Below are 18,863 nucleotides of genomic sequence, written 5' to 3' on the forward strand. Positions count from 1 at the left end.
CTCTTGGGTTGGGTGGGGATTGGATGGACTGGCTGTGGTCCATTTGGCATGCAGTGTCCCAGCACACTCTGGAGGAAGCTGGACACACAGACAGACCTTTATGAAGTGAGTCAGCACAAAAAGTCCAAGAGCGACTCTTTTTGTCCAATCGGGGAACCACAGGGGAATTTAGGGAGAGAATGGGAGAAGGAAAATTGGGCATATTTTTGACACACACACTCATGGGGGCATATTTTCGCATAGGTGTGAAATGGGGCAAAGCCCGGTGATGAGTTTCCTTGCGGGCATGTGTCAGGATGGTAGGATCTACTGCAAGGACATCTACAGAAGGAGAGCGGTTTGGAGTTTTTTTGTGAGCCTTACAATGGCTGATGTTCACAGTCCCGTCCAGGTTGTTTTTGCTTTGATGTTCCCTAATCTCAGCCCACCTTGATATCTGATCCCAGCTTTGCCAACTCAAAGGTAAAGAGCTTTAAATAGCTGACCTTCTGAAGCACATTCAGGAACGCATGCCATTACTCAGCCCGGGCTCCTGCACAACTAGACCCCCCCCCCCCATCCCACTCTTTTAGTTTTATTGTGCATTTAACGCCGATTGCGTATTTCTTCAGAGTTTTAATGTATTTAATAGGGTGCTCAGTTTTCTAGGATTCTTTTACTTTTCTCTTGAAACAACATGGGATTCTTCACCCTATAGTCCTACAGACGTTCTAACTAAGGAGTTAAGAGGAGTACATTAAATCATCTGTTACTTCTGTGAAGTGAGGCATATAATATGGTTCGAATGGTGCAGGGCGCCCGATTGAAATGCAAGTGACCGTAATAGATTGAACTTCTCTCGTCTTGGACTGGGATCTCGGTTGCGAGTGCCGCGGTCTCGTGATTGATGGCCAATCGATGGCAGCTGTAAATCTAAAAGGGGCCAGTCAGCTAAGCCCGTCAGTCTTTGCGGGGGGGGCAGAATCAGATTAACCAGCCTCCTCCAAATCAGTCTGCGGTCAGTGTAACCTCGCTCAGAGTGGGGATTTGGCAACCCTGACAAAGGCAGGAACCCCCCAGCCGGTGGTCTCGCAGGCAAATAAATACCATTTAAAAAAACACAAAGGCCACCATTGCCGAGTCGACATAATGCAACAGCCAAATATATATATTTTTTTTAAGGGTTAAATCAATCGTGGAATCGGATGGTTCCGTCACCGAGCTACTCGGGTGGCTAGTCTACACGGTCTCATGTCAGGGGTCAAGTTGTCTGTAGCCACATAAGCTGGAGCTGAGTGATCATTCGACCAATGCCCCCCTCTCTCACTGACCTGTAAACATGAAAACTGTCTGCTGAAAAACAATATGGGTGGCAAGTTTTAGTCGCTGGTGTCAGACAGCTTGGGTTCCTCCAGTCAAGGAGACGGGGAATGACACCGCTCCCCAAGTCTATTTCGGAGCGGCAGAGGATTGTCACGCAGTGAAACGAGAACTGAGGGGTTCTCCCCCATCGGAGACAGTAGCTCCTCATACCCCAGAATCCCCTTGTCACTTCAATTCCCAAGACATGTGACTAGGGACTTAGTCGCCGTTCCCATCTGGGATTTGGGAGGTGGAGTTTGGTTTTATTTGAGGAGAAGAGGCTTAAAGCTACTGTGGTGTGATACTGTTGTGATATAAGATATAATATATGCTTGTGGCAACTATTTATACTTCTAGTACAGTTTTTCAGACCTGGGCTCAAAGGAATCTATCTTGATGAATGCTATATTGGCAAGCTGCTTAACTAAAACCAGCGAAAGACCCTTCGCTGGGCCTGCCTCTTGGACAGCAGTTACGCATATCCAAAAATGGCACACATAGTATCAGACGTTTACCGGATTTTTCCCTGCCATATGTTGTTGATTGAGTTTAGACCGTTGGAAATGTGACTGGGAGATAGATGGGAATAGATGGACGATTTGAACGTGTCAGACTGGGGATTCAGGCTTGGGTGTTGCGAAGTTGTGTTGATCACAAGGTGAAACATTTAGCCTACCTGCCTCCGAGACAGTCACATAGTTTCCCCGCTCTATCCTGCTATTCATTGATAGAATGAAAATAGAGATGGAGATGGATGGAGATGTGCTGTTGCTCTAGAGAGGGCTGGCTCAGAGATATGGCCGAGGTCAGAGTTCGGACTCTGTTTCCTGTGGGATTGGCATGTGGCCACATGATCGGTGCTGAGCGTAGAGTAAATAGTAGGATGGCATTCCCGAGGCAGGACTACGGGGAACAAGGGAATTCTCCGCCTCGTCACAGTTGACAGCGTGGGGACCTTCTCTGGTAATTCTCCAGGGACCCCTCCCCCCATAGAGTCAGAGCAAGTCGGAGCATAAACGGGTATGTTCTCTGTTCTGTTTTCCTCTCTGGATTTCTGGTCGGGTAGCTGGATGGGAATCTTGGCGTGAGAAGACCAGTTAACCAGTAAACATTCCTAGTCCATCATTATCACTTACTCACCATCCTTTTGTGATTGATCTGATTTCTTAGAACTGCAGTTATGATCAAGACCTCAATTATTATTGGTCAATGACATTGACAACTCAATCTGTTTTGTTACTCTAACACTGTACTCTGTAGCCTACTGTATTGTTCCACTGCAACAGTGATTTGACAAGAAACTGGATTAAATATGTGTGGGATGATAAATTCATAAAAGTCAACTGTAGTGGAAAAAAATGTAAAACAGCCAATTTCCCTCTATTTCCTGTCTACAGCTGTTATATGAGTGGAATACAGAGAAAGTTAGATAGAAGATGGATAAAAGCAGAGTAGGGCCGTCCGCTTGACAGACAGACAGTGGAGGAAGCATTAAGCCAGAGGAAGGAACTCTCAAACTTCCACCCCTCGTCCCTCCAGACAGAGGGGATCAGAGAGCCGTCCTCGTTAAGAAGGGAGGAAAACCCTTCTCGGCAGGCACTCGTCTGTGAATAATGTATGAGAGGGCAGACAGGCGGGCGTCGCCATTACCGTATTAGTGGGTTTTCCTGTTAGAGCAACCCCACGGATGGTCTGGTCTTCCCCCAAGAAGCACTACAGTAGTAGTTAACGTTATTAGAGCAACAGAGATGCCCGGTGGTTGTCTGAGGAACTGCAACCAGACTTAAATTAGTTTGAAAATGTATATCGTCATTTGTGAATGTTTTATTAATTTATTAAAAGCAAGATAGCTAACACATAAGTTATGAAAATATGGTCCCTTCAGGAATCAAACCCAGAATGCTGGTGTTGCAAACAACAACCAACTGAGCTTAATGCTTCCTCCACTGTCTGTCTGACAAGCGGACTGCCCTACTCTACTTTTTCTCCATCTTCTATCTATCTTCTATCTATTAGCCGGCTACCACCCGGTTACTCAACCCTGCACCTTAGAGGCTGCTGCCCTATATACATAATGGAATCACTGGCCACTTTAATAATGGAACCCTAGACACTGTAATAATGTTTACACAATGCTTTACTCATTTCATATGTATATACTGTATTCTATTCTACTGTATTTTAGTCAATGCCACTCCGACATTTCTCTTCCTAGTATTTATGTATTTCTTAATTCTGTTATTTTACTTTAGATTCGTGTGTGTTGTTGTGAATTGTTAGATTCTACTACATTGTTGGGAGCTAGGAACACAAGCATTTTGCTACACCTGCAATAACATCTGCTAAATATTTTTATGTGACCAATAAAATTTGATTTGATTTTGAGCCATGTAGAATGGCTGGTAGCTTGGTAATGACGTAAGAGGGAAAAGTATATTTATATACCAATAACTGCGTAGATACACTATATATACCAAGCTATGTGGACAGCCGTTCAAATGAGTGGATTCAGCTATTTCAGCCGCACACGTTGCTGACAGGTGTATAAAATCGAGCACACAGCCAAGCAATCTCCATAGACAAACATTGGCAGTACAATGGCCCATATTGAAGAGCTCAGTGACTTTCAACGTGGCACCATCAAAGGATACCACCTTTCCAACAAGTAATTTTATCACATTTCTGCCCTGCTAGAGCTGCCCTGGTCAACTGTAAGTGCTGTTATTGTGAAGTGGAAATGTCCGGGAGCAACAACGGCTCAGTTGCGAAGTGGTAGGCCACACAAGCTCACAGAACAGGACCGCCGAGTCCTGAAGCACGTAGGGCGTAAAAATCACCTGTCCTCGGCTGCAACACTCACTACGGAATTCCAAACTGCCTCTGGAAGCAACGTCAGCACAAGAACTGTTCGTCGGGGAGCTTCATGAAGTGGGTAATCACGGCCGAGCAGCCATGGAAGATCACCGTGCCAAGATCACCAATGCCAAGCGTTGGCTGGAGTGGTGTAAAGTTAATCGCCATTGGACTCTGGAGCAGTGGAAACGCTCTAGAGGTGGATTTGTGCTTTCAGAGTTTGTGTGTGTATCTAAGAGAAGGCACAGTAGCTCATAACAATGGCTGTTGATACTGAGGGCTGCACCACTTACTTGCTCCAACACCCGCTCGTCTCACCGCTGTCTCGCCACTGCCACGCAACCCCACCCCTCACCAAGCCCAGTGAATGTTAGTCTGTCTATCTGTAGCTGTACAGACTCATGACATGCAGATGGCTGGCATGCCGCGTTTGATGACTTGCTATTCTCAAACCCCGCCAGGAGACGCAGGAAAGTCCCCCACCGGGGCCCAACCTCGGTGTCAGCTTTCCCCTCTCCGAATCAGCCACATTGGCTGGGTGTTGGGGGTGGAGGTGGGAGGGAGAGCAGAGGGCTGTATAAAGGGGATGAGGCAACAGTGTCTGTCTGTGTGGTTCCCTGGCCTGTTGCAATGTGATAACACACTTTGACTTATTTAGACAGACTAGGTCAAGGTTCCCCAAATGGTTTTATTTGGCCCCCCATGTTTTCAAGTAAATTTTGTCATTTTCATTGTTGGACATAAGACTTGAAAACACCAGGAAATCAGCTCTGAGTGATTTTAATTTATGAAATCTGTTCCCAAGTATTCCCATGGACAATAGAGAGACACGACGTGGTCGTACATACAAATGTACGCAAGGTTTGATATGATTACGTTTCAGTCAAACATTATATCTCTTTCTGCTCCTTGCGGTCAATTTGCAGTCTACAAATGATTTGTAGTTATGTTCCATCCCCCGAACCATCCGACTCAGAAAGAATCAGCCCGCTGCTGAATCTGGAAAAGGTCATTGGCTCGGGTCTAGGTCAGATCCTAGTGGAACCGCCATGTGAGCCAATGTAGCAAAATGTCATATAGTTTGTTAAGTCAAACATGTCATCGTGTATTTTGACATGTTTTGTTTTTTTCATAATCATTCTAAAACGTCCATAAGAATATGTAGATTTTTCCTAATACAAACAACTGTTGGATTTGTTTGTTCGTGATTATACAGTATGTGTTTCTCTCGTAAACAGTCTAAGGTTTCAACTTGTTATAGATACGTCCTCGGTTTCTGATCCCATTTTTGGTACGTTGCAATTGCCTCCCGGAGAATTCAGCCTTTTCATGCATGTTGGCACAGAAAAAGCTTGGTGTATGCACATTCTTATGGACCTCTGGAGCAGTATTGCATACTGTGGATAATGTGGTCAACCAAAGCACTTCCTCCCGGTTCCCCAATAAACTATGTCCCTTGTTTTATCTCACGTGGATCTTACAAGTAGATTTGCTGTGTTTCTCAAAATGTCTCTGCCTCAACTTTTCCTATCAACATGCCAATAAGGATCTCCAATCTGTCTCTCTGTCTCTGTATCCCCCCAGCTTACCTCTCACATGATCTCTCTCCCTTTCTCTCGCTCTCTCCTTTCACCCTCTCCCTCCATCCATCCATTGTCAGAAGTGTATGTTTTCTCACTAAGGAATGGAGGCGATCAGTCCATCAAGCCCATATGCTGAGCGAGTCGTTTTTCCGGGTTTTATTCATGTATAAATCCCTGTAAATGATGCTGGTTGTGGTGGGGGCTTGGAATCAATGTGACATAGCATTGATATCAAATCCAATCACATTGTATTTGTCACACGCACCTTAGCGTGAAATTCTTACTTACAAGCCCCTTAGCCAACAATGCAGTTAAGAAAAATATTGACTAAATAAACTGAAGTAAAAAATAAAAGGGCAACAATAAACTAACAATAACGAGGCTATATACAGTGACTGTGCATAGATCATAAACAGTGAGTAGCAGCAGTATATAAAAAAAAAAGGGGGGTCAATGCAAATAGTCTGGGTAGCCATTTAATTAGCTGTTCAGTAGTCGTATGGCTTGGGGGTAGAAGCTGTTTTGGACCTAGACTTGGTGCTCCGGTACCGCTTGCCGTGCGGTAGCAGAGAGAACAGTCTATAACTAGGGTGGCTGGACTCTTTAGGGCCTTCCTCTGACACAGCCTGGGATAGAGGTCCTGAATGGCAGGAAGCTTGGCCCCAGTGATGTACTGGGCCGTACCCCTTGTTGCGCCTTGCGGTTGGAGGCCGAGCCGATTCCATGCCAGGCAGTGATGCAACCAGTCAAGATGCTCTCGATGGTGCAACTTTAGAACTGAGGATCTGAGGACCCATGCCACATCTTTTCAGTCTCCTGAGGGGGAATAGGCGACTGTCTTGCTGGTGATGTGGTCAATAAGGAACTTGAAACTCTTAACCTGCTCCACTACAGCCCCATGGATGAGAATGGGGGTGTGCTCGGCCCTCCTTTTTCTGGAACACAGAGGATGGGTTTAAAGGGCCAGCTGTGTAGAACAGGCACACGATGCAGACTGACTTTATATTTTCACTTAATAACGCTGTTTTAATTGCTAGGTAGAACGTGGTTTAAAACTGACAGCTTTTGAGGGATTTTATGAGATGGATTTACAGTTTTATGGACAGTTTTATAATACACAATATGGATGTTTTAGAATAGAAGGCACTCTAAATGCATTCAAAATGTATTTGTACACCAGTGATTTGATCAACGTGTTACAATAGGGTTAAGACTATACTTAATGCATGCAGGTATAATTCATTATGATGCGGTCTTGTAATATGTCTTGTAATAATCTCATAATGATCCAGACAAACTAACAGCCAGTTTGGAAACTATGCACAGAGAGACATAACATACCATAAGCCTTGTTCTAAAGCAAGTTATAATGCATTATACCTGGATGCGTTTAATTGTCAGATGTCTCATACACACCCCCTCTCTCCATGAGGCTGTTCAGGAGGATGTAATCTCTCATGGACAGACTATGTAAACATAAATGGTACCGTAGCATCTGTCAACAGACTGTGGGATCCAAAGGCTAATGAGTCATTTTGTTCAGATTTTGCGCAGATTTTATCACAGGTCATTTGGACAAATCATGATTTTGCATGTTTTAGCATCTTTCAGAAGGTGAGGAGACATTTGGCCCATATACTTGCCTGTAAGTTCCGAAGAGAGAGGGTATCACGGCTCAGGAGAAGACCCAGATGCAGACAGTTTTGAAATAACAATGGTTCATTACAAAAACAGGGGGGCAGGCAAACGACAGGTCAAGGGCAGGCAGAGGTCAGTAATCCAGAACAGAGTCCAAAAGGTACAGAACGGCAGGCAGGGTCAGGGTCAGGTCAGGCAGAATGGTCAAAACCGGGAACTAGAAAAACAGGAACTAGAGTAAAACAGGAGTACGGGGAAAACGCTGGTAGGCTTGACGAGACAAGACGAACTGGCAACAGACAAACAGAGAACACAGGTATAAATACCTTTGGGATCATGGGGAAGATGGGCAACGCCTGGAGGGGGGTGGAGACAAACACAAAGACAGGTGAAACAGATCAGGGTGTGACAGAGTGTAGAGCATCTGACCTAAAGGGATTTTAGTTCTGGGTTAACCGAGATTAAGGAGGATATAACTTTACAGAAAGAAATGTATTGTGTAGAACAGAAATGATTGTCTGACACATAGAACAGGTCATCATGTCAGCTCTATTCATTATATATCTGTCTGCAACATACAGAGTGTTTCCTGTCCCTGAATTCATACTTACAAAAATATATGTTTTTTTTAGTAATGAAACTTAAATGACTGAAGTAAATATTTAAGTCAATCTAGCTTGTGTTTTGTCTGTTCCTTATAGCTGCAGTGCTGAAGTATGAGAACAACGTGATGAACATCAGACAGTTCAACTGCTCCCCTCACCCCTACTGGCTGCCCAACTTCATGGACGTCTTCACCTGGTCCCTGCCCTTTGTTGGGGAGAAAGGTGAACGGGACACACACACACACACACACACACACACACACACACACACACACACACACACACACACACACACACACACACACACACACACACACACACACACACACACACACACACACACACACACACACACACACACACACACACACACTGCCTCCAGTTCAAGTTCATTTCATTCATGCATATGATGGCAGAATACATTTAGGGAACTGTTGTTGTGGCTGTTATTAGTACTCAAATGCAGTCACATGCATCGGTATATGTGGATATAGTCATGCCTAACAATACAACAACCAGAAATAACAGTTGAGATGACCAATTATCACGCCCAGTGGTATGTGTGGCTGTAGTCATGCCTAACCTACAGTATCAACCAAAAATATCAAATGAGATGTGTCCATAACAATTATCGGTCCTGTTTTATTTGAAGTTCTTCTTATGAAGGCTTCATAAAGCCTTTACATAGGCTTCATAAGCACAACATAGATGCTTCACAAATCATCTAAAACCGTTTATCATGCTCTTTAAAGATTCATAATGTGGCATAACTGTGTGACATAAGCATCAATTTAGTTGTTCACATTGATCTTTTATAGAGCATGAAATACGGTTATAGATGATTTGTGACCCATTTATGCAGCGCTTATGACGCCTATATGAATGTGTTATGAAGTCTTCATAAGATAAACTTCAAATAAAGCGGGACCAAATGATCACATCAAATGTCATTCAGCTTAATGCCGTAGGGTTGTCTCTCTCTCTCTCTCTCTCTCTCTCTCTCATTCTCTCTCTCTCTCTTTCTCTCTCTCTCTCTCTCATTCTCTCTCTCTCTCTCTCATTCTCTCTCTCTCTCATTCTCTCTCCCCCTCCATTCCTCTCTCCCTCTCTCTCTAGTAATAATAACTGAAGACGAATAATAACAACAATAGAATGACAACAGTGGACAGTAAAACAAACCTAGGATAAATAATGAGGACAGTAATATGCTAAACATGTCAAATAACGGCAGATAGCCTAGCAGTTAAGAGCTTTGGGCCAGTAACGGAAAGGTCACTGGTCCATTATGCCTTTGAGCAAGGCAGTTAACACTCAACGACAACTGCTCCCGGGCGCTGGTGAAGTCGATTAAGCCCCTCGCAACTCTGATTAAAAGGGGTTGGGTTAAATGCAGAAGACATATTTGGGTTGAATGATTTCACTTGTGCAACTAACTAGGTATTCCCTTTCCCTATTACTGCTCAAATGAATGCTACCACCACCGCTGTTATTTACACCAATACCACTACTATCCCTACTATTACCATTACCATTACTATCTATCATTACTACCACCAATATTTCAACCTACTACCTACTGAGACTATTACTACTATTATCATCACCACTATATTACTACTACCACGACCATCATCATTACTACAACTACTACCACCACTAACACAACCACCATTAAACTACTACCATTACCCCTACTACCACCACTACCACCATTAAACTACTACCATTACCCCTACTACCACCACTACCACTACCACCATTAAACTACTACCATTACCCCTACTTCCACCACTACCACCACTAACTACCACCATTAAACTACTACCATTACCCCTACTACCACCACTACCACCACCACCATTAAACTACTACCATTACCCCTACTACCACCATTAAACTACTACCATTACCCCTACTACCACCACTACCACCACCACCATTAAACTACTACCATTACCCCTACTACCACCACTACCACTACCACCATTAAACTACTACCATTACCCCTACTACCACCACTACTACTACCACCATTAAACTACAACCATTACCCCTACTACCACCACTACCACCTCCACCATTAAACTACTACCATTACCCCTACTACCACCACTACTACTACCACCATTAAATTAAAATCATTACCCCTACTACCACCACTACCACCTCCACCATTAAACTACTACCATTACCCCTACTACCACCACTACTACTACCACCATTAAACTAAAATCATTACCCCTACTACCACCACTACCACCTCCACCATTAAACTAAAATCATTACCCCTACTACCCCCTACCATTACCATTTGGAAAAATAATCACTGCAACAATAACAACAATAATAACAATAATAATAAGCATCACTTCTTACTCGTACAGATTTAGTTACTCTGTGTCAGTATTGTCACGATGCTAGAATTTGGACCTCAATACTGATACCAGGTTTAGTATCACAAACTCGATACCATCACGATTCTCGATATCAAAACAATACTAAAACGATACCACAGCAAAAAAAGAAGGTGCATTTGGAAAGTAATCAGACCCCTTGACTTTTTCCACGTTTTGTTACGTTATAGCCCCATTCTAAAATGGATTAAATATAATTGCTTTCATCAATCTACACACAATACCCCATAATGACAAGCAAAACAGTTTTTAAAAACATTTTAGCAAATTTATTAAAAATAAAAAGAAGAAATACCTTATTTACATAAGTATTCAGACCCTTTGCTTCAAATTGAGCTCAGGTACATTCTGTTTCCAATGATCATCATTGAGATTCAATTGATTGGACAATTCAATTGATTGAACATGATTTGGAAAGGCACACACCTGTTTATATAAGGTCCCGCTTTTGACAGTGCATGTCAGAGCAAAAACCAAGCCATGAGGTCTAAGGAACTTGGAGACAGGATTGTGTCGAGGCACAGATCTGGGGAAGGGTACCAAAACATTTCTAACGCATTGAAGGTCCCCAAGAACACATTGGCCTCCATCATTCTTAAATGGAAGAAGTTTGGAACCACCAAGACTCTTCCTAGAGCTGGCCATCCGGCCAGACTGAGTAATCGGGGGGGGGGTCCTTGGTCAAGGAGGTGACCAAGAACCCGATGGTCACCCTGACGGAGTTCCAGAGTTCCTCTGTAGAGATGAGAGAAACTTCCAGAAGGACAACCATCTCTGCAGAACTTCACCAATCAGGCCTTTGTGGTAGTCTGGCCAGACAGAACCAGTCCTCAGTAAAAGGCACATGACAGCTTGCTTGGACCATTAGAAACAAGATTCTCTAGATTTTCTGGTCTGATGAAACCAAGATTGAACTCTTTGGACAAGCGTCACATCTGGAGGAAACCTGGCATCCATCCCTACGGTGAAGCATGGTGGTGGCAGCATCATGCTGTTGGGATGTTTTTCAGAGGCAGGGACTGAGAGACTAATCAGGATCAAGGGAAAGATGAATGGAGCAAAGTACAGAGCGATCCTTGATGAAAACCTGCTCCAGAGCACTCAGACTGGGCAAAGGTTCACCATTCAACAGGACAACGATCATAAGCACACGGCCAAGACAATGCAGGAGTGGCTTCGAGACAAGTCTCTGAATGTCCTTGAGTGGCCCAGCCAGAGCCCGGACTTGAACCCTATCAAACATCTCTGGAGAGCTGAAAATAGCTGTGCAACGACGCTCCCCATCCAACCTGGCAGAGCTTGAGAGGATCTGCAGAGAAGAATGGGAGAACCTCCCCAAATACAGGTGTGCCAAGCCTGTAGCATCATACCCAAGAAGACTCGAGGCTGTATTCGCTGCCAAAAGTGCTTCAACAAAGTACTGAGTAAAGGATCTGAATACTTATGTAAATGTGATATTTATGGGGGTTTTATTTGTAAAAAAACTTGCAAAACCTTCTAAAAACCTGTTTTTTCTTTGTCATTATGGAGTATTGTGTGTAGATTGATGACGAAAAAAAGCTATTTCATCAATTTTAGAATAAGGCTGTAACGTAACAAAATGTGGAAAAAGTCAAGGGGTCTGAATACTTTACAAATGCAATGTAATCCATCATGCCAAATGGAATCAAAAACATTATTAAAATCAACAAATCATGCAATACTTTCCCTCAGTTTTTCTGATGAACATGCTGGTTTATGAACATGTGTAATGTGTATGCGGTCTGCTGTTCTGTGTTTGGGTAGAAAACCAATTTGTTTTTTTGCTGAGAACTCTCTCTCTCTCTCTCTCTCTCTCTGCAGTCACTGAGATGCTGGTCAATGTGTTAAGCATCTGCTCCAATGATGAGCTGACGACTGACGAAGAGATCGATGGTAAGTCTGTGTTCACAGCAGGGGAGCAACTTTCACTGAAATTACATTTTTATTCTCCCCCTCCAGTTATATCATTGGAGTGTGATACAAAACGAGGCGACGGTGTGGCTTTAGGACCATGCGTACACCTTCAAGCGGTCGAGGAGACTGTTTGGAGTGTTTATCGGCCTGGATAACAAAAATAAAAAACAAGTTATGACCCCCCACTTATAAAACCAAAGTTGCATTCCCTGGTTCACAGGATGGTGTGCCCTCGTTGCCACGACACTTTAGACACACCCAATTCCCTTCCTCCTTTTTACATGCAGGTGCTCCACTTTCTCAGCTCCACTTTCTCAGCTCCACTTTCTCAGCTCCACTTTCTCAGCTCCACTTTCTCAGCTCCACTCTCTCAGCTCCACTCTCTCAGCTCCACTTTCTCAGCTCCACTTTCTCAGCTCCACTTTCTCAGCTCCACTTTCTCAGCTCCTCTTTCTCAGCTCCACTCTCAACCATTGATAAGTATGCAAATGGCTTTGCTAATGACATGACCCTTGGGATGGTGAAATGAATATGGGGAATTAAATGAGTGGAAGGGAGCGACTGTATAGTAACGGAGAATGGGGAATTGGGCATGGAAGGACCAAGATCATTATGGGGTTGTGTCTCTCGGTGTTTGACTAGACTTCCACTAGAGGGCAGCCTCGACCGATGGAACATTCATCAGCTCCACAAGTGTACATTTTACATTTGCTTTCTTTGGAGCCGCAGTAGAACATCACAGTGCAAGATGCTCGCATGGATTTGCACGCCTTTTTATCCTAATGGTAGCTATCAGCTACTATGTAACACAGTTTGTTACAAAAGTCAACACGTGCCACAATTCTATTCAGGTTGCGTATCTATGGGTGGAACACACCGTGTTCCTGGTATTCAGTGCCTCCTGATTTCTCATTCCATTCATTCCTTATCTTACAGCTCATTCAATTGGGTTCCATTTAACACTAGCAGGCTCCATTGTACAACATAATGGCCAGAGGCATTCTCTCGGTAGAGATGGTTTGGAACACCCATTCCTAGAAAAGCCCTTTAGATACTCCAAGTCACACACGTCACCATAAGTCTATAGTGAGGGGGAAGGAATGCTTAGGTCATATCCTGTTCCTGTATGGCCGGAAGTGGTGTGGTGTAGAACATGGATTCTAACCCTTGACCCTAACGTTACTCGTTGACAGACACTCCGTAGTCACTTACAACCCCGGTGACCTAGTCGCTAGCATCTCATCATTTCCTCATTTTATTTTCTTAAATGACTTTCTTCAATAGTTTAATATCCATTGTGTCGGCGTTCATGTTCTCTGCATTATGTATTTCTGTTTCTCTTCTCTCTCGCTCTCTCATGTATCCCTCTTTCTCTTCATCTCTGTCTCACTCTCATTCTGTCTCTCTTTCATTTCTCGCCCTCTCTCTCTTTCTCCCCGGTGCTGTGATTATTTCACACCTTTAACCTCATTTAATGTGTCCTCCTTCTTTTCTGTTCTTCCAGAGTTTTGTTGAAATAATCCATTGCTTTTCTTTATGCTGCCTCTTTTCTCTCTCCTCTCCACCTCTTCCTCTTCATTGTCCTCCTCATTCGCTTTTTTCTGTAATTCTTCAGCCGTCCATCCACTGATCTGTCATCTTTTCTTTTCTCTTCTGGGGGTGTTCTTGAGAAGGACATCTAATATATGCCCCCAAGAAAGGTACAACCCTCAGCTCTACTGTCATGTGCCAATATACCTTTTTTTTTTTTTGGTGGTGCTTGCACAGAGGCACATGCACTTTGGGAACCAAATGACTAACACGATACATAAATGTGTTGTAACATTTATGCTCAGTTTGGTTACGGATGTTGATATTGATCAGTCAAAATGTCAAATGTGTTGATCTAATTTTAAAAAATGACAGACATACACCCCAATTCAATCAATCGCAGATAAACTGTGCTGTAGGTTCACTCAGAATGTCGACACTATACCGTTGTTTTTTTAACGGAGAGGTATAGTTTTGCGTGTTAAACAGCTTGCATGGTGTGTTGGTTTTAATATGGTTAACTTAAACATAGCTTTCCTGCAGTACGGTTATCCGCACTTGATTGAATTAAAGCTAGCCTATAGCTTCGATAGAAACAGTGTAGTGTTGTCAGTCCTAACACACCATATAGACCAGTGGTCACCAACCGGTCGATCACGATCGACTGGTCGATCTCCAAGCCATTCCTAGTCAATCACCAAACATTTCTGTAAAAAACCCAACGATAAAGCCAAGCGTTCCTATTTTCGTTTCACACTGTTGACGGTAGGTGCACTTCATTCAGAAGCCCTAGCGCTGGGAAGGCAAAGTGTTTTCATTTTGAAACATTTTATGTGTGTGAAAGTAGAACTCTTACCGGTCAGGCCCAGAAAGCAAATCAAGTGCACCTATAGGCCTAACCCTGGCCAATCAGATAGCTCAGATCACTGTATCTGCACAGTTTCCTTGTGCCATGGACTGTAAAAAGAAGCCCCGAACGTACAGAAAAGTTGATCATGTGATATTTCAAAACTTTTAAAACCACGACTAGAGAGAGACTCAACGAATACACAAAAGAACTGCTGTTTTTATGAGTAAGTTCGTGTTTACGGTGTTATTCAGCACTGTCACAACTTTTTTCAACAGTTTTAGAAGCTATAACATGCGCATTTCAACAAGCTTGCATTGTTATTATTTGCAACTTGTCTTTTTTAATATCAAGGAATATTGAACTTTCTCTGATCATAGGAGTAACAGCATGAATTGGTGCATGAGGCAGAAGTAATGCAGTGCGACTTAAGTTTCGCCATCAGCTGAAAGACGGTGTCCCCTTTTCTCAGAGGAGGGCGGGAGAGAGGAGGGACGGTGAGTCGGGTGAGAGTCAGCCTCACCGGTGCTCCCTCCCTCTGCTCAGACTGACTATCAGATGCAGGCCATCAATCCAGTATAAAAAGCGAATTAATATGCTCACTCAGTTGTGCCTCACAAGTAATACAACAAATGATGTATTACCAGTTTGATCATATACCTAACGTTTAGAAATATAATTTCAAAATGGTCAGAGAAGAACAACATTGGCAGGGCAATTCAAGTGTAGCCAATATGCAGCGATAATGTATTGGGCCTAAAGCTTATTGCACAAACCTCATCGCTACAGAACTGTTTTTAATTGGTTAATGTTGCATCGGCTTACGTTTTTTAAAAGTCATGCAATAAAAACTCAGAAAGTAATCTTGACTCAGAAAAGGTTGGTGACCACTGATATAGACCATTCTTTGTGCCCAAACATCTAGCTAGCTATACTGAACAAAAATCTAAACGCAACATGTAAAGTGTTGGACCCATGTTTCATGAGATTAAATAAAAGATCCCAGAAATTTTCCATACACAGAAAGAACTTATTTCTCAAACATTGTGTGCACAAATTTGTTTACATCCCTGGCAGTGAGCATTTCTCTTTTGCAAAGATACTCCATCCACCTGACAGGTGTGACATATTAAGAAGCTGATTAAACAGCATGATCATTACACAGATGCACTTTGTGCTGGAGACAATTAAAGGCCACAAATGAGCAGTTATTATTATTTTACATTTTACCCATTTTTTCCCCAATTTCATGGTATCCAATTGATAGTTACAGTCTTGTCCCATTGCTGCAACTCCCGTACGGACTCGGGAGAGGCGAATGTCAAGAGCCGTGCGTCCTCCAAAACACGACCCAGCCAAACCCCATTGCTTCTTGACACAATGCCCGCTTAACCCGGAAGCCAGCCGCACCAATGTGTCGGAAGAAACACTGTGCACCTGGCGACCGAGTCAGTGTGCACTGCGCCCAGCCCGCCACAGGAGTCGCTAGTGTGCGATGGGACAAGGACATCTGTACCAGCCACACCTTCCCCTCACGCAGGCGATGCTGGGCAAATTGTGCGACCCATGGGTCTCTCAGTCGCGGCCGGCTGCTACAGAGCCTGGACTCGAACGCAGAAACTCTAGTGGCACAGCACTGCGATGCAGTGCCTTAGACCACTGCTCCACTCGGGAGTTCCTAAAACGTGCAGTTTTATTCACACAACACAATGCCACAGATGTCTCAAGTTTTGAGGGAGTGTGCAGTTGCCATGCTGACTGCAGGAATGTCCACCAGAGCTGTTGCCAGATCCATTTATTTACCATAAACTGCCTCCAATGTAATTTGAGAGAATTTGGCAGTACGTCCAACCGGCCTCACAACCACAGAACATGTGTAACCACGCCAGCCCAGGACCTCCACATTCGACTTCTTCACCTGGGGGATCGTCTGAAACCAGCCAACCGGACAGCTGATGAAACTGGTGGGTTTGCACAACCAAAGAATGTCTGCACAAACTGTCAGAAACCGTCTCATGGAAGCTCATCAGCTTGTTCGTCGTGCTCATCAGGGTCTTGACCTGACTGCTATTCGGCGTTGTAACCAACTTCTTCAATGGGCAAATGCTCACCTTCAATGACCACTGCCACACTGGAGAAGAGTAGACAGCGTGTGTGACGTCGTGTGGGTGAGCAGTTCACCCCATGGTGGCGGTGGGGTTATGGTATGGGCAAGCATAAGCTACTGACAACGAACACAATTGCATTTTATCTATGGCAATTTGAATGCACAGAGATACCGTGTCGGGATCCTGAGGCCCATTGTCGTGCCATTCATCTGCCCGCAATCACCATGGTTCAGCATGATAATGCATGGCCCCATGTCGCAAGGATCTGTACACAATTCCTGGAAGCTGAAATGTCCCAGTTCTTCCATGGCCTGCATACTCACCAGACATGTCCCCCATTGAGCATGTTTGGGATGTTCTGGATCGACATTGAGCGACAGTGTGTTGCAGTTCCCACCAATATCCAGCAACTTCACATAGCCATTGAAGAGGAGTGCGACAGCATTCCACGGGCCACAATCAACAGCCTAATTGATCAACTCTATGTGAAGGAGATGTGTCACGCTGGACGAGGAAAATGGCAGTCACACCAGACACTGACAGGTTTTCGGATCCACGCCACTACCTTTTTTAAAAGTTATCTGTGACCAACAGATGCATATCTGTATTCCCAGTCATTTGAAATCCACAAATTAAGGCCGAATGAATTTATTTTTTATGATTTGTTTCCTTATATGAACTGCGACTATATTTTTGTTCAGTGTATATCTTATTAACAAGAAAAGACATCACCCATGCGCAGGGATACTCAATACTCCCCATATTGGTCCGTTCAAAGGAACACACTCTACTAGAGTCTTTCACTGTTCTCTGCATACTCTCTCTCTCTCCATATATTTCTAAGCACTCGCGTTAATTTCCATCTCTCACACTCCACCTGTATGTTGATGTGCTATAATTGTCTTATGTGGAATGATTTTGTTGTGAGGCCCACATTTACTATAAATGACTCCTGTGCTAAAAACATCTGCTCAATGATTCAAGTGTCCAATAAATGTTACATAAACATTTATGGTAGGATTCCTTTCTATCAGTAGTAGTCACTCACACACACACAGTGGGGAGAACACGTATTTGATACACTGCCGATTCTGCAGGTTTTCCTACTTACAAAGCATGTAGAGGTCTGTCATTTTTATCATAGGTACACTTCAACTGAGAGAGACGGAATCACATTGTATGATTTTTAAGTAATTAATTTGCATTTTATTGCATGACATAAGTATTTGATCACCTATCAACCAGTAAGAATTCCGTCTCTCACACACCTGTTAGTTTTTCTTTAAGAACCCCTCCTGTTCACCACTCATTACCTGTATTAACTGCACCTGTTTGAACTCGTTACCTGTATAAAGGACATCTGTCCACACACAGACTCCAACCTCTCCACAATGACCAAGACCAGAGAGCTGTATAAGGACACCAGGGATAAAATTGTAGACCTGCACAAGGCTGGGATGGGCTACAGGACAATAGGCAAGCAGCTTGGTGAGAAGGCAACAACTGTTGGCGCAATTATTAGAAAATGGAAGAAGTTCAAGATGACGGTCAATCACCCTCGGTCTGGGGCTCCATGCAAGATCTCACCTCATGGGGCATCAATGATCATGAGGAAGGTGAGGGATCAGGCCAGAACTACACGGCAGGACCTGGTAAATGACCTGAAGAGAGCTGGGACCACAGTCTCAAAGAAAACCATTAGTAACACACTACGCCGTCATGGATTAAAATCCTGCAGCGCACGCTAGGTCCCCCTGCTCAAGCCAACGCATGTCCAGGCCCGTCTGAAGTTTGCCAATGACCATCTGGATGATCCAGAGGAGGAATGGGAGAAGGTCATGTGGTCTGATGAGACAAAAATAGAGCTTTTTGGTCTAAACTCCACTCGCCGTGTTTGGAGGAAGAAGAAGGATGAGTACAACCCCAAGAACACCATCCCAACGGTGAAGCATGGAGGTGGAAACGTCATTCTTTGGGGATGCTTTTCTGAAAAGGGGACAGGACGACTG

General features: G+C 43.9%; 1 protein-coding gene across 4 annotated transcripts in view; it reads left to right on the plus strand.

The window, feature by feature from the left end:
- The window catches only part of LOC118368726 (protein phosphatase 3 catalytic subunit alpha), a 97,509-nt gene that overhangs the window by 64,000 nt on the left and 14,646 nt on the right, over positions 1-18,863 (plus strand). For 2 of the 4 annotated variants that reach the window (XM_035753076.2, XM_035753079.2), the window contains exons 9-11: positions 8,117-8,242; positions 12,277-12,348; positions 14,043-14,069. In XM_035753076.2, the coding sequence (XP_035608969.1) occupies positions 8,117-8,242; positions 12,277-12,348; positions 14,043-14,069 (225 nt within the window). The remainder of the gene's footprint in view (positions 1-8,116; positions 8,243-12,276; positions 12,349-14,042; positions 14,070-18,863) is intronic. The other 2 variants (XM_035753078.2, XM_035753080.2) reach the window with 1 other exon arrangement.

The sequence above is a fragment of the Oncorhynchus keta genome, chromosome 35, assembly GCF_023373465.1.
Source record: "Oncorhynchus keta strain PuntledgeMale-10-30-2019 chromosome 35, Oket_V2, whole genome shotgun sequence".
NCBI lineage: Eukaryota > Metazoa > Chordata > Actinopteri > Salmoniformes > Salmonidae > Oncorhynchus > Oncorhynchus keta.